The 16,661-nt window shown below is 36.1% G+C and overlaps 1 protein-coding gene across 1 annotated transcript; it reads right to left on the bottom strand.

Annotated features, from left to right (window-relative positions):
• Positions 1-562: 562 nt before the first annotated feature.
• Positions 563-1,078, bottom strand: LOC130453147 (zinc finger BED domain-containing protein 5-like). The gene has a single exon (XM_056792755.1). The coding sequence runs from the start codon at positions 1,076-1,078 to the stop codon at positions 563-565; it is 516 nt and encodes a 171-aa protein (XP_056648733.1).
• Between the last annotated feature and the right edge of the window lie 15,583 nt (positions 1,079-16,661).

Raw genomic sequence — 16,661 nt, 5'->3', positions numbered from 1 at the left:
TTGCTACCATAATCTTCACACAATAATAAGAACAATCGGGATTGTAGTGGTCGTGATTTGATAAAATTAATAATTTTTACCGCTTCATCCATTTCTAATTTTAGGTTTGACGGCATTTGCTTCATTGCTAGTGTTTGTCTATGCAGGAGACAATGACTAGAACCACAATTAGGTGCTTTTTTTGTATTCGTGACACGACTCCTGCTGTTTTACCCGACATTGCCTTGGCCCCATCTGTACAAATGTCAATGCAATCGTTCCAACTGAGATTATTTTCTTCAAAAAATATATTTATTTTAGTAAAAATTTCTTCTCCGGTAGTGTTTGTGGGCAACGGTGAACACATAAGCATGTCTTCTTCAAAAGAACTTCCATATGGATATCTCACGATAACTAGCAAGATAGCCAGACCAGCGACATCAGTAGACTCATCCATTTGCAAGATGAATCATGTTTTTTGTAGACGTATAACTAGCTCTTGTTTGACGTAGCTTGCCAGATCATGAATTCGACGTGAAACAGTATCGTTTGATAGTGGCACAGTAGAAAGATACTTTGCAGATTATTCATCGAGCATACATTTTGTTATGTCTAACACACATGGTTTTATTAAAATCTCAGAGATAGTGTGCGCTTCACCTTCTTGTGCAATGCGATAGTTAACTAAATATGATGCCTTTGTGACCTTTTCATTGATAGTTTGGGTTACTTGCATCATCGTTTTTTGACTTTCCAATAACTGTTCTTTTTTATGTACAAAAAATTCTCTATTCTTGTCTTTAGACTCGGGGTGTACAGTTTCTAAATGTCGGCGGAACTTGGCAGGTGCCATGGAACTATTAGAAAGCAGTTTACTACATAACATGCAGAGAGGTGAGCCGTTGGAATCAACAAATCCGAAACTGATATATGATTCATCATACTTCCTTTTTTTCGCCTTTGAAACCGTGGAACTTGACGTCGTTGCATAATTATCATCGATAATTGCTGTACACTCCGCGCGTACTGCTTTTGAACATTCGGCTTCGTTAGAAGATATTGTTGCAACACGTTTAACGCCTTTAAGCCAACGTTCCATTCTTCTTTATTAATAATTGCTTGTCAGGGTGGTGGGGTCAAATTAACGCACGATCGTTACTGAGTAGAAGAGTTCAGTCCAAAGAAGATATGTACAAAACAGATACAATCAGAATACTGCAATAGAATAAAAAAAACTTCATTTCTAGCAAATAGGTACTTATCGCTCGGAACGCTAATCGTCGACTGACTCGAGTGTCGAAGCGCGGTCGTCGCTTTTATAGTCCTAGCCTCGATCTCGAACATTCTTAAAAATACTCGAGTCGGCGCCTTTGATAAATAAAAAGCCGAAATAAAAATAGATATACAAAAAATGCGGTGTAAACAATCTCGACTTGTTTTGAAGTTATTTAGCCGAAAGTCGCTTGTTTACAACTATAGCGTCTAATCTCAGCGGCGGCTTTTATCAAAGTGACTGCGCGCTCACAAGTAGATATCGTCGGTCGGTTTTCATCAAGACAAAGGCTAAAGCGGCTTGCGGATCTCATCGGCGAGACATAAAGCATAAATAAATCACCTTAAACTTAAGTATTAAGTCTATTCTTTTTATCTAGGCGCGTGCCGTCCTGAATAAATATTTGGGCTACTGTAGAGATATATTTTTTGAATTTCTGACTCTCGTATTTTGTACAGGGATCGGTGTAAGTAAAGAACTTGCAATAGGTTTGCCATAAAGTTTTATTGAAGAGCGGCGTGATGTTAAACTCTCCTCGTAAAATGCACTGTATCAAGTTAGAATGAAATTACTTTACTCTGCTGGGTGGCGACTGAGTTCTAAATTCTTGCGGAACCCCTACAGAGGTTTCGCGGAACCCTAGGGTTCCGCGGAACACACTTTGTGTACGGCGGTTCTAAGCAAATTGTGTTATTGTATAGTGAAAATTTAAATTTATTTTGTTAATAGTGTATGTGCCTCAACGTTTAACAATACATGTGACGAATGAAGAAGCCGCTAGAATAATCGCGCTCATTCAAGATGACCGCAGTCAAAGATACAACCCCGGGGTAATTGGAGTTCAACAAAGCACCATATCCAGAGTTGTAATCGCTACCAAGAAACAGGGCAGCTAACCAGAAGACCAAGGCTGCGGAAAGGTAACTTCGGTAGTAGATGATCGTTATTTGAGGTTAACGGAGCTAAGAATTAGGCATACCACCTCTCGAAGGCTGCAAACAGCAAATTGGAATATTCAATATTGGTCCAATATTTTATTTACGGATGAATCAAGATTTTGTATGGATTCAGATAGGCGTGTACCAGTATATAGGCGAAGTGGTGAACGACATGATCATGTTAATTTTTGTCAATCTGAAAGCTTTGGAGGTGGGTCTATCATGGCTTGAGGAGGAATTTCTTTCGAGGGTCGCACGGAGTTAGTTCTAGTGAATGATGGAAGACTAAATACTGACATGTGTCTCATATGTATCATATCAGTGACAACTCTGTGCAAATTCACGATAAGGCTCGTCCACCCGCTGCTAGAGTGGTTCGGTAGTACTTAGAAGAGGTCCTGCCCTGAATTGGCCTGCACGTAGCTCGGACCTTAACCCAATAGGGCATGTCTGAGACTATCTAGGATGGCAAATTCAGCAACATCCAGCACCAATAAGAACACTAGATGATCTTCAAAATGTTCTTTTCAACTTCTGGGAAAATATGCCGCATGGATACGTCCAGAACCTGTTTAGAAGCCTTCAAAGACGAATGGAAGCTGTAATTAGAGCGAGGAACGGCAACACACGCTATTAGAAATTCATTGGCTGGCTTTAGTTTGAGCACCATTCATTTTTTTGTATAGATGCTTTGTACAATTTTTTTGATATTTTCTATGTTTTGGTAAATCAAACTTTTTGTCCTCTGTAGATTAAACTGATATGAAATAAATGTTGCAAAAGGCGTATCTATTGGTGTTTTAATTCGTAATAATAATAAAACAGGCATAACATTTCAAATAATAATGAGTGATGCGATCATTTTTGTAGAGTGTTTATCATAAGTGAGTTTATGAAATGTGATTTTAGGCACTAGAATTAATATTATGGCGTTAATTTTATTAAATCCACTATATAGTCCTTCTTTTTTTTAATGGTTCATATATGACTCATGTGTTTACAGTGATTTTTTCATTATTTCCATTTTCGTTTTGTATCCGATGTTCAAATCCTTAAGTTTTTTTCCTTTAGTTTTCACTATAAGGACGATATTATGTTTTTTAAAAAAATCATATCTGATATCTCTATAGTGAACCGCCATAACTATCACCTCCTTCAAAAAAGAGACGAATTTCCAGGTTAGAAATACCAGCTCTTTTCTTTTAAGTCGACTTTATCAAAATGAAAGCATGTCAAGTAGTGTACAAGTAGTTTTTTAAAAATAGCTTTCGGCTTTTTTCAACTTTTTCAACGGTACATCCAGTACTTATCCCTAGTCGCTTCGGTCGGTAAGGATCTGTTTGTTGATCCCGACAAAAGAGTTAATTAAGCATGATCGAGAAGTTCGATCGTCTTCGAAATTGAAAAAAAAAACGCAAAAGAGTGAGATAGAAGATGCTTCCGTTAAAATTTTTCATCGATTCGTTTATCGCGCGAAATGATTGTAGTTCCAATGGAATTGGTAGTTCAAATTGGTGCAATTTAGACGTGTCAGATAAGAGCAGACACAACCACCTGACATTCGAGTGGCTCTTCATTGCGGCAACGGCGGTATACAACAACAGAATTTATCTACAGCAATTTGCCACAAGTGCCTGCAATACAAATTGGAAAATAAACAGTGGTGGGCTCGATATATACCTACATAAACTATATAATGTCTATTATTTGAAATAAATTGATTAGATTAAACATTATTTTTCTCAAACGCTTGATCCTGTATTTCGAATAGTGCGATTTAAAATAAAATAATAATACAAGGTGTCATACGACGAATTAAAACTATCTGTATATGGCAAAATACTTTCGGACACGATCTTTTTAACTAAAATATTTTCACAACAAGAAAAATACTTTTTTATTTCTTAGTGCTTGTATCAACGGGTCGAAATAAAATTTAGAGCACATCTGCATCTCTAAAAATTTACAGAAAACATTTAATATTTATATAACGGTAAGGTTTAAGTATAGGAAAGTATACATGAATTTGCCTTATTTTTCACCCCTGAGTGCATTAAAATAGAAAAAACCGGGTGATTCTATTTAAAAAAAAATAAAGAAATTTGAACTCTTTTTATACACATAAAATGAAAAATATATTCAAATACGCCTCACCTTGCTTGAAACAACCGAACAGAAATCATTTTCATATCTTTGAGGGTATCCTCGTAAAAAAATAATTTATAAGGGTCTGTAACGGTCAAATTTCTTACAAAAAATTAATTAACTCAAAAAGTATGCATTTCCCGGAAAACTTTTTTCCACAAAAGTCTACTAAAATTTCACGTAGATTTAAAAAATGTATTAATGTACAGGGTGTTATATTTAAAATTAAAACAAAGTTACAGTAGGTAGAACCGGAAATCAGCAAATCGATGCAGTTTGTGAGGTTTAAAGGTTTCGGAAAATTTAAGAGTAACTGATATTTCATATGGTAAAGATGTATAAATAGAAAGGTTATTATTAGTAGAAATTGTATCACTATATATTAGCTTTGTCTAATGTTGAATTCAATGCTAGAAGTATTACATAAAAATCTTTTCAAAAGATATAAAGGAAATATGTTTTCAAAAAATTGTTTGTACAATGTACATACGTTTGAAGTTTCAACGAATTTTGTAGTGTAATTTCACTCGAACTTCTTGGTTGATTCTAGAACTTGATTCGGCGTCATTTTTTTACATTCTGTTTATTTATCAGTTTGTTGTGAGTTTCACTAATATGTTACCCAGAAGTAAAATTGATAAACCATTATCATAAGCAAAAAGAAATGCTAATGAACTCATAGTAATCTTTTACCTGAAATATGTTTTTATAAAAATGTTTGTAAATTGAACGCTAATTTTTGAATATCCCCCTACACAATTCTTCAAATTGATTGAGTAATGGGAATTTCATTAAAGCCGACTTGACATGCTTCCATGTTTAATAAAGTCGACTCAAAAAAATGGATTTTTCGGAACATGGTCGCATTCGATGCATAGTTGGTATTTCTAACCTGGAAATTCGTATTTTTTTTAAGGGGGTGGTAGTTATGGCGATCCACTATAGAGATATTAGATATGATTTTCTTAAAAAACATAATATCGTCCTTATAGTGAAAACTAAAACTGTAAACAAAAAAAGAAGAACAATAAAGTCAATTTTAATGAAATTAATGCCACAATATTAATTCTAGTATCCTCTGAATTAAATTAAAATCACACTCAGATACTGATTTATATTATGAGCGTTATTGTCCAGGCGAGATAGCCCAAAAATCTTCATTTTGCTTAGTTTTCCACGATATGTGTGAAACTTTATATTTCGGTGGTGGAAAATATGTACAATGACATATCTTTATCCGTGGTCTGAAATAATTTCTTGTCATTGTCAAAAACTCCTATTTATGTCGAGTTTTGAGGCAATTTCTCATTTTTTACTTCTAGCTTCGTTGCTGGCGACTTTACATGTCACAAGTTGAATCCTTTTTTTCTTGTCATTAAAAGACCTACAAAAGAAGACGTTGCACGTTGGAAAATATCAATTAGTTCAAGAGATAAACGGAAATAATAATGATTATTGTTATTTCTAGATAAAAAATCATAAAGGAGTTTATTTATTGTCAATGAGTCTTGTAATTGTGCCAAAATCTTCTGAACTATCGAAAAATGGTGTGTGCAAAAGCTGGAGATTGTACATTTAATGATTTAATGACTTATTACCTTATAAACAATTTAATAGCAATAACAAAAAACTTGGTCTATGTATTGATTTGGTTGTGCTGATTTTTTGATGAGTAGATTTCATTATTTTATGTAGGAAGTCGACGTTCATTTATAACAAAAATGGAATTTTGTGATTAAGGTAATTTTAGGCCGAATATAGTTGAAAATGAATTATAAGCGCAATTCAAATTAGCATATGCTTCATATCCCTAAGATCCTCGTGTATACAAGTACAACTTGATTTTATTTATTAGCGAAAATACATAAATAAGTTTAATTAATATGTATCGAGATATGTATAACGAAAAGCATGAATTGTTATTTGCTGTTATTAACTGTAATTTTATTAATAAAAATAATCCTTGTAAGATATAATTGTATTAACAAATGTAACATATAATCCTTTTCTTATTTTTACATTCAGTAAAAGTAAATGAAAATTGCAATGAAATTTGTGGGACTCATTTACTAGCAAAATTGGAATAAGGTGGTTTTTGACTATGCAAATCAATTCTTCTCGTGGCGAGATATCAAATTAAAAAAAAATCATCCTTTTATCGCATTTAGCCCCCGAGAAAAGGACGGCTAAACATGCGTGGTCCAATTTGAACGCTCGAAACAACTTGTTACCGAATCGCTATCTCCACCACGCCGTCGCATCTGATCAAGGAAAATCGAGCGCTCCGCTGTCTTTCATCTATTTTTTTTTCAGGGAGGGATTTCCACAAGATTCGTGCAACAAGCAACAAAGATGACTTTGAAAAGACATTCTCTTGATTGCAAAATTACACTTTTTTTATAAATGAAATCGACTTCCTATATAAAATAATGAAATCTACTCATCAAAAAATCAGCACAACCACATTCAATACATAGACAAAAAATTGGACCAGTAAAATTTTTTTTTAGAGTTCATCTGATTCGGAATCTAAGCTGTCTTCAGTATTTATTATAGTGCAGTCATTGAAGCTAAAAATACGGTCTTTCCTCCGAATTTTTTTACTGTGAAGCGATTTGCATGAAATTTTGGAATTAGGACCATCCTGCCTTTAACTTCAAAACTGAAAATGATTTAAGCTTCGCCTAATATTTTTAAGCGGTGTAAACAACCCCTTCATAGAAAAATTGACATTGAGCTATTTTATCGCTGGAAAACGTGTTTAATATTGAGGGGTAAAGCTGAAAAGTGTTTTCTAGCACAATGACCTTATATTAAAATTATTTTCATCCCCTTGAAAACCTTACAACCCTTGCAAACAACCCATAAATAAAAAAATTATTTTGGTATGACATAAAAAGATTTAAGTATAGAATGAATAAAATTCTATGTTCTCTATCTTAATTATCGAATTTTAACCCCCTTTCGACCCTTAAAAACAACCTCTTTGTAAAAAATTGCTTAAAAAATTTCTTTCGATAAAATGAAAAGGAATCAAATCTTATTCCATTCTCGAAAATGATTATGATATTCTCTTTACTTTATTCAAAATATAAATTCAATTTCATAAAACTTCCTGATATTAGATGCAGAGTGGATCAAATGCTGCTATTATGCTCTTTGAAAAATACGAACGCCTTAGGTGTTTACTAATTGCTGGTAGATTATATTTCCATTAGATTTTTCAATAATATAATTTTATGGTACAATTTCAATATAAACTAATAAAAAAACAGTTTTTTCATGTACTTACATTTTTTTATTAAAAAAAGTGTTGAAATTTGACGTCTAGTTAAAATATTACATTAAACACGTGCAAAGCAGATCACCTGGTTTTTTCGTGGTTGGCCTCTCCGAGCAATACACATACTTACGTTCATTCAAATGCATATATACATATATGAACATTGGTTAAGTAATTTCTAAAGTCTACGGACGTAGAAAAATTTTTACATGAAACTCATGAGTAAAGTAACTTTTTTTTACTCGTAGGAATTGTCAAACCGTCCTACTCGTGAAACAAAGTATTACTTCACTCGCATGTTGCATAAATAACTATTATCTATCAACGTAGCTTCATTTCAAGTATTTAAATTTTTTTAGCGATATCTTAATCTTTTTAACCCTTCCAAATAATTGTTGCCGCCTCTCTTGAAATAGGCCCGCAAGTGAAACTTCAAGGTTGTGACATAGAAATTCTGGTGAATTCGTTGAGAGGTCAATTAATTTAAAGTGCAATTTCTGATGATGATACCCAATACTCTTCTGTCATTGTCTTTTTCAAAACAACTAGATCTTTGTAACCCACTATCTTGACTTATTTTCAGCTACAGTAGACGAAGAAGAATTTTTGTATGAAATTGGTGAGTAAAGTAACTTTTTTTCTTTCGTAGGAATTGCCAGAATAGGTCAAATTATCAACTAATAAACACACAGTACAACTTATTGCAATAATTTATTAAATTTAATTTAATTGCACTTACTGCTTGAGTTCCTATTATCACAAGAATCACTTTTCGATTTTTTAAGAGCTTTCCTAACCATACGCTTTCCTCTTGATTCCAATGCAGTTATTTTCCGAATATTATTTTTTCAAAGAGAAATGATTTAGACATACGTTACAGGTTGGAGAGGATGTTTATCAATTACCTAAAGGTTATCCATGTAAATAAAATCTCATGTTCGGTAGTTTACGAACATGTTATGATACTCAAAGTCGTAACTTTTAAAATGGAAGAAGATGTCTTGTACCCATTGGACGTTCTTTCACTAACAACACGGCATCGACCTATGCCCATAACAAGTTCATATACTGGAAATAGCATTATTGGAAGGGTTTGCGAAAAGGGACAACATTTCCTAAAAAATGTCACTTGTTCATCTTCTAAGCTCTTCAATTAATTTCAGGCATTCTAGATACTTCTTCCAATCTCTTCACCAAATTTTCATCACAAGATTATAATACCAGGTGTGATCAGAAAATACAATTCGTAACTTTTCAGGAATTTTCTTTCTCAAGATTATGGCTAGTTCAAAATGATAATTATATAAAAATCATCCCCCACCCCCTATCGACTTGAGGTTGAGAAAAGTGTACTGAATACAAAAAAATTATTCCAGCCCTCGATCATCCCTTGTTAAAAAAATAGAGAGGGTTAAAGAATAAAAATTTGACATTTTCGGAATTACGTCTGTTAACAAATTTTATATCAAAATGTATAAACAAAAAATACAGCTAAATAGTAAAAAATGTTATGTGAAAATAATATATGAAATTGATTCAGTGAAATTATAAACAATTATAATTGTTAATTGACGTAACCATAAGTAATTATTATTTTTTCATGAAAAAAAAAATAGAAAAATTGAAAATTTAATTAGTTTTTTTATTGGAAAATATGGGAAAAAGGATCAAGGGTCGTGGCGGGGGATAGGGTGTTGAAAGAGTACGGAAAGATGTTATATAAATAGTGTTCTTGAGTATAACCTAACCTAACCTAATCTAAACCTAACCCAACCTAATAGTAAAAAATGATATGTGAAAATAATATATGAAATTAACTCAGTGGAATTATGAACAATTATAATTGTTAATTGACGTAACCATAAGTAATTATTATTTTATCATAGAAAAATACATATGGAAAAATTGAAAATTTAATAACAATTTTTTTTATTGGAAAATAGGGGAAAAAGGATCAAGAGTTGTGGCGGGGAGTAGGGTGTTGAAAGAGTACGGAAAGATGTTATACAAATAGTGTTCTTGAGTATAACCTAACCTAACCTAATCTAAGCCTAACCTAATCTAAACCTAACCTAACCTAACCTAACCTGACCTAACCTAACCTGTCCTAATTTAACCTGACCTAACCTGACTGGGAGGACAAAAAGTTGTCATTTCATCAGCATACTTCCCATCTTTCTCCTTTTTAACCTTGAATGCTCCTGTCCTCCTTTTCCTTTTTGGTCATAACGTCGGTGATGAATTTCGTTACCATATTACAGGTTCCTTTATTGTTAAATATATTTCCTATGATTTCACCTACCGCTGGCAATTAACCTATATGTTCTTCGAGTTTCGTCCTTTCCTCACTCGATCGAACAAATTTTTTTTCTGGATTTTTTTCAGTGAATATAAACCATGTCCCGTAATAACTTGCGTGACATAGTAAGAAGTAGTTCTGTGGTTACTTCGCATATGGCCTGCCATCTTTTCTTTTTTTCATTTTTGATTAATTTGCCCAGAGCTTTTCTTTTTTGTTTATATAAATCTTTATATTTTTCTTTCCCCCCACTTCTGGTGAATCTTCTCTGGGCAACGAGGCAATCCTCTCTCAGCTTCTCTATCTCGTCGTTCCACCAATATGGCATGTGCCGGTTCTTATTTTTATTGTTGGTTTTTTTATTGTTATTCCTTTCCATTATTATTGACTTAACAACTGACTGGAGTGTGTCATAGTTCATCACCTCGCCTTCCTTAATTTTCTTATTTATTTCTTTTAGTACTTCTTTGGTATCAATTTTGTTTTTATTATTTATAAAGTTCATTTTTCTGGTTTTAATTTTTATTTCGAAGGTGATGAACCTGTGGTGGGTAAACACCTGATCCTCGAGGACATCCCAGTTTGCGATTTTCCTGGACGACCCTTCACTAGCGAGAGTCACGTCAATGTGACTCCTGCTAGCGCCTCTTAAGAATGTTGGCTTTCCGTTATTTATACATATTATATTAAATTAGGCCATCCAGTCATCCCACAGGTCGCACCTCTCATCATTGATTGGGGAACCCCACTGGGACGATTTCGCGTTGATGTCCCCAACAATCAAGTAATTTCTTTGTTTGGTGGCGGCGTTCACTATGTTTTTTACTTTTTTCCTCTATTCTATAACAGGGATGTTGGGGGATATATAACAGGCCACTATCGCAATTTCGCTGTTAAGCTCCACCACGATGTAGCCCGATTCTCGGATGATTTTCCGTACCCCAACATCCCTGTTTCTGAAGAACACCGCCACATCCTTTCTTTTGTCCTGTACCCACCCACATCCCTCAGTCAGTTTCTTGTTTGGTTCGGAGACAACGAGAAGATCCGCTTCGAGCTCCGCAGCTTTCATGTGGGTTAGGTCATGCGCTAGCCTGGCCCTCCCCACATTAATCTGCAAAACCCTGATGCCGTCCTTGTAGTTGTTAAGGGCCATATTTTTATCCTAACATGACGACTGTATATTACCTAACATATTACAGGAGTATGTGCTGTGCCCGATTCCAGGCACCTATAGCACCTTAGGGGGGTGAATCTTTCTTTTATGGTACATAGTTGCCAGTGTACTCTTATTTTATTCGTGGCCCTTACCACAGCCGCACTTTATTCCCTCACCGCGACTGTGGCTGTTTGGCCTCCCCCCCTGCTGTCCCTCATGCTTCTTATATTTATGTCATCATCCTTGAGGCCGGTCCACTCACAGATAGCCGTCTTAAGCTCTTGTGAGCTTATCGACGGGTCTACCTCCATTACCGTAAAGACCTCTTCTTTACTCTCATTGTCATGTCCCCCATTTTTTCTGTTAGGGCACCTTTCAGCTTTTCGGCTTTTCGTCCCTTGAGTTTAACCAGGAGGTCCCCCCCCACGGTTTTCTTTACCGCCTCTACCTTAATGCCCAGTTCGTCAACTCGCCGGTTTTGATTAACAGTGATTCCCCCCCGTACCCCCATTATTTACTGCATCACCAACTCTAGATATTATTTTGTACTTAATTTCTTGTTTATCTCCTCCTCCTCCGATATTTGTTGACAAATGTTAAAGGTTTCCCCCCTCCCCTCTTCTTCGCCACTCACCTTGGCTATATGGTTATACCATTTTATTTCTTTTTTTTTGTTTTAATTTTATTTTCAATCGTTTCTCATTCCCCCTTACCCAGATCTTCCCATACCGTCCAAATTTCCTCCTTCGTTCTTCTTATAGTGTCTGCTGTCACTCCGTTGTTTTCCAGCTTTCCTAAAATTACACATGTTTACCTCCGCCTCAGCGCCTCCTCTACGCTGCTCGCATGCCATGCTGTATTGGAGTAGACTTCCTCCTCCCATTCTTCTTTTACCAGACTGGCCCATTCCTCGTATTTTCCGTTGATTAGTGCTTCCTTTAATTTTTCTCTGTCCTCCTTTTTCTTCTTATTTTTTCTTCCTCTTCTTGACATTCTTTGCATTTTGATTTTACTTTACCTTCTATCATTCCCTTAATCTCTTTTATTTTTCTTAGTATGTTTTCCTCTGCCGTCATATTTTCTATTTCCCCCAATGTTTCTATCAACTTTTCCTCCCATATATCCCCATCCCTCTTCTTTTCCTTTTCCTCTTCCTTCTTCTCTTCTTCTTCTTTTTTTTCTTTCTTTGTTTCACTTTCTTCTATCCTGCTTTCTTCTCTTACCCTTTTTTTTACTTGATCTTTTCCCTTTTACCTCCTCAAACATAATTTTTCTCAAGATGTTTCCCTCACTGTCTGTGTCCGTTTTTTCTTCTTCCTCTTCTTCCCTTTCCTCTTCGATTATGGTTGATTGTGTTACCAGGTCCTTACTCCTGTTAACTTAACTTAACCTAACCTAACCTAACCTAACCTAACCTAACCTAACCTAACCTAACCTAACCTAACCTAACCTAACCTAACCTAACCAAACCTAACCTAACCTAACCTAACCTAACCTAACCTAACCTAACCTCACCTAACATAACCTAACCTAACCTTTTTTTTTTTTGCCCCCAAGGTAGGGTGGAAGCTAATGCCGTCCTCACAGCGGGCGGGTGCAATGCTGTGAGTTTGTGTGGGACTCTCACCCACTAAACCACCCTCCTTGTTTACATATCCCTGGGGATTTGCGTGCGCCGGGAGGACAACAAGTTGTCATTACATCAGCGCAACCTAACCTAACCTAACCTAACCTAACCTTTTTTTTTTTTTCGGGGGGTAACAAAATGTTCTAAACACGCGCTAGCCTGGTGGTCTGGCGGCTAAGCAGTGTCGGATTCAGCCCTTTTTGAGGACCGCCTACCGACTAAAAAACCCCTCTTCGACCCTGGAACCGCTTTTGCAAACATTACTTCAGGGTGTTAACAGTCTTCACATAAGTTTTAACCGTTGGGCAGGGCTGCCTCTCTTCTAATCTCGTCTTTCACCTTTTCATTCATTATGTTTTTAATCATGTCTGTCAACGCCTTCCAGTGATCCTCTTTACTTGTTATTAATTCAGCTACATTGTCCTTGGTTATTTCTGCACCGCACTTTTCTCTTGCTACTTTTCTGATATTATGAAATTTTTCGAATCGAAAAATTGTGTGTTCCGGATCATCTCTGAGATCGCAGAACCAACAGTAATCATTTTCCTGCTTCTTAATAGTTTTTAAGTAAGTCCCGAAGACACCGTGACCCGTCATGGCTTGTGTTGTTAGATGTTCCAAATCGCCCCACTTTCTGTTCATCCAGTTGCGTATGTTTTTCACGAAGACCTTTGCCCAGCCGTTGTAAGTTTCCCATCTGCTTTGCCACTCGTCCAGTAATCTTTCTCGAGCTTCTTGCCTATAAGTTTTACCATTTTTGTGAATTTGTACCCGTTCTTTTGCTAATAGATCTATTGGTGGCAAGCCTGCCAGGACCTGGACTGCTTCAGTCGAAGCCGTTTTGTAAGCCGCCGTTACTCCCAAGGCTAGTCTTCTTTCTAGCAACTTCTTATGTTTTTTATATTTCAGTGCTTCTATCCAAATTGGTGCCCCATATAACATTGCAGATATAACTGCAGTGCTTAGCAACTCTCTTTTACCGCTCTTAGGTCCACCGGTCTTTGGCATTATTCTCAGTAAAATATTTATCATTTCGTTGCCCTTCTTAGATATCTTTAATAAATGTTCTTTCATTTGGAAATCTTTATCAATAAACAAACCCAGGTACCTAACCGCATTTTGACTTACAATGTTCACATCGTCTATTGTTACTTCTACTTCTGTGACAGTTCTTCTTCCTGCCAGTATGACTATTTCGGTTTTCTTTGGTGCTGCTTTTACTTCCATTCTTTGCAGGGTACAGAGAACCCGTTGCGCTGCATACTGCGCTTTGTCTTCTAACTGTGCCCGGTTCCTGGCTTTGACTACTATGGCCAGATCGTCGGCGTATGCTATAAGGTCTACCCCTTCCTCCATTTCCTGTCTTAGCACGTTGTCATAAAATAGATTCCACAATATTGGACCCAATATGGACCCCTGCGGGACCCCGCAGGTCACCTCAAAACTCTCACCACTTGCCGTTACTATTGTTCTTTCACTTAGATATGACTTCAGAATATTTTTAAGATAGTTGCTTACTCCTCCTCTCTCAAGAGAGTTTACAATTCCTCTCCATGGGGCCGAGTTGAAAGCATTCTCAATGTCTAACAATATCATTATGCAAAATTCCTGATTTTTCAGCGCTTTCCTTCTAATTTGGCCAACTATTCCTTGCACTTTACTTATTGCGTCTATTGTGGATTTACCTTTGGTTAGGTTAGGTGCTTCCTTAGAGACCGTTATCATTAACTCGCGAGTGATCATGTCTAGACCAGGTGCTTTTTTTAGTTTCAGTTGAGCGGTTGCGGTAGCGAGCTCGTCTTTGCTGAAAGTGGGTATTCCAGTCACCTCCACTACTTCAGTCACCCAGTCAATTCGGCTTTTTGCAGGAAACAGTTTCCCAATTTGTGCCTTAACTACATTGTCGTCAATTTTTTGTCTTGGACGCAGCTTCATTCGTTTTGTGACTATTTGGTATGCTTTCCCCCATATATCGTTGTTCAATTCGTTGCAGAGGTCTTTCCATTTGTTCTTCTTGCTTTTCAGAATCACCTGTTTTAATTCATTTTTTGCTACCCTATGCTGTGCTCTTGTAGCGGCTCTCTCTTCTTCGGTAGAATTCCTTCCTCTAAGTCTCGTTAGTATTCTTCTGAATCTAATGCATTCTTTTCTTTTTTCTGCTATTTCAGAGCTCCACCAGTATACCGGTGTGCGCCCGCTTATTGATGTATTAACTTTGCGGAAATGTTTATTTATAACTGATGTTATGACTTCAATTAGAGCTTCTGGCTCATAGCACTGACCTTGTAATTTGTTTTTTATATCACCAGTAAAGTTCTTCATTTTCTCTGGTATATTTTTCCACCCGGACTCTTGACTCCCAGAAGTTAGTTTTCCATACGGCACGTTTTGGATATTAAATCTAATATTTCTATGGTCACTTAGATTTTCCGTTTCTTCGTCTACCCTCCATTTGACAACCCTTTTACTTATCCTCGATGTTGCTATGGTGAAGTCTATTCGAGAACACCCTGTCGCCCCAACGAACGTCGGACTATCTCCTGTGTTTAGTACCACCATTTGATTTTGTGCTATCCAGTCCTCAAAAATTGTCCCTCGAGTATTGTAGTTATCGGATCCAATGGCTAAGTTTTTTGCGTTGAGATCGCCCGCTATAATCACGTCTTTCCCTTCCCTTTTTATAATTATTTCCATCTCCCTTAGTAAAACACTGAAATCATCTATTTCTCCGTTTGGTGGGAAATAGCAAGAAATTAAGTAGAAGTCTTCCAGCTCCACGCCAACGAAGCCCTTTCCTACGACATGTTTTATCACAGGTATTTTCTTGTTTAAGTTAATAAAGCTATCACAGTCAATATCGCAGTAATCCTTAAATTCTATTTTCCTATTTGGCTTCTGTCCTAAGATAACGTCAATAAATCCTTCAGAAATTTCCTTAGTCATTAAATAATGTGCAGCACGACATCTGTTCATATTGAGCTGTGCAACTCTAAGATCGTTTTTAACTTTATTATCTTCCATTTTTAATTTTTTCGGCTCTAGCCGTTGACAGCTGCCTTCTGAATTGCTTGCATTTCCCGCTTCCCGCCTTATGATCTGCCTGCTGGCAAAGTGGGCAGTTTTCCTCGTTTTTACATTCTTTAGCAGTGTGTCCTATACCACATCTGAAACACAGGTTTGTTCTGTCAGTGCCTTTGCATTCCAGCATTTTAGGCATTTTCTCATTTTTATTCTTGCTTCTACCCGACAACTCACCAGTCCGACTTTTTTTCAATAAGTTTTTTGCCGAGTTCTTTATCTATTGTTAAAGTTACTGCTTGCATTTCGTTTGCCATAGGACGTAATTCCCCGAGTTTGTACCTTTTATCTTCGAGACTTCCTAGTGTTTCCTCCAGACTTTTGATAACTTCTTCTTTCGTCGTTAGTGAGTCAAAACCCTTTATATGTACTGTCGTCCATTCCCAGAGTATACACTCTCGTGCCTCCCGAGTTTTCGGACGTATTAAGTGCATTCTGAATATTCTTTATAGTTTCATCGTTTTTGTCCATTGTTATAAGCAGCTTATTGTCTTTTGTTTTTCTAATTTCCCTAATTCCTTCTTCTCTATTTTTGTCCAGGAGCGTTTTTACTTTTTGTAAAGTTTCTTTATAGATCTTCCCTTTTTCTTCCACAACGAGTGCGTAAGAATTTCTTCCTCTGTTTGTAGCCTGTGGTTTCGTTGGATCCAATTTATTTGTGTATATAACAGACTTCGTATCTGTCGAATGAAAAATTGCTTCAGCCATTTTTCTTAGTCTGCTAAGGCTTATCCCTTGGACTTTGTGAAGTTTCCGTCTTAAATTTACCGAGTTTATTATATAAGTCTATTTCCGTTCCATCGAAATTCAGTTTGATAATTTTTCTGGTTGTTTCTTGTTCGCCTTTGTTTGATCTGGTGATTTGTTTTTGTTCAATTAT

This window comes from Diorhabda sublineata, chromosome 2 (assembly GCF_026230105.1).
Source record: "Diorhabda sublineata isolate icDioSubl1.1 chromosome 2, icDioSubl1.1, whole genome shotgun sequence".
NCBI classification, from domain to species: Eukaryota; Metazoa; Arthropoda; class Insecta; order Coleoptera; family Chrysomelidae; genus Diorhabda; species Diorhabda sublineata.
Note: the sequence above shows the minus strand (reverse complement) of the source record. Positions and strands in the feature narration are given on the sequence as shown.

Excerpts from the sequence above, each read along its gene's own strand:
- LOC130453147 (XM_056792755.1), bottom strand. The coding sequence starts at position 1,078 with ATGGAACGTTGGCTTAAAGGCGTTAAACGTGTTGCAACAATATCTTCT.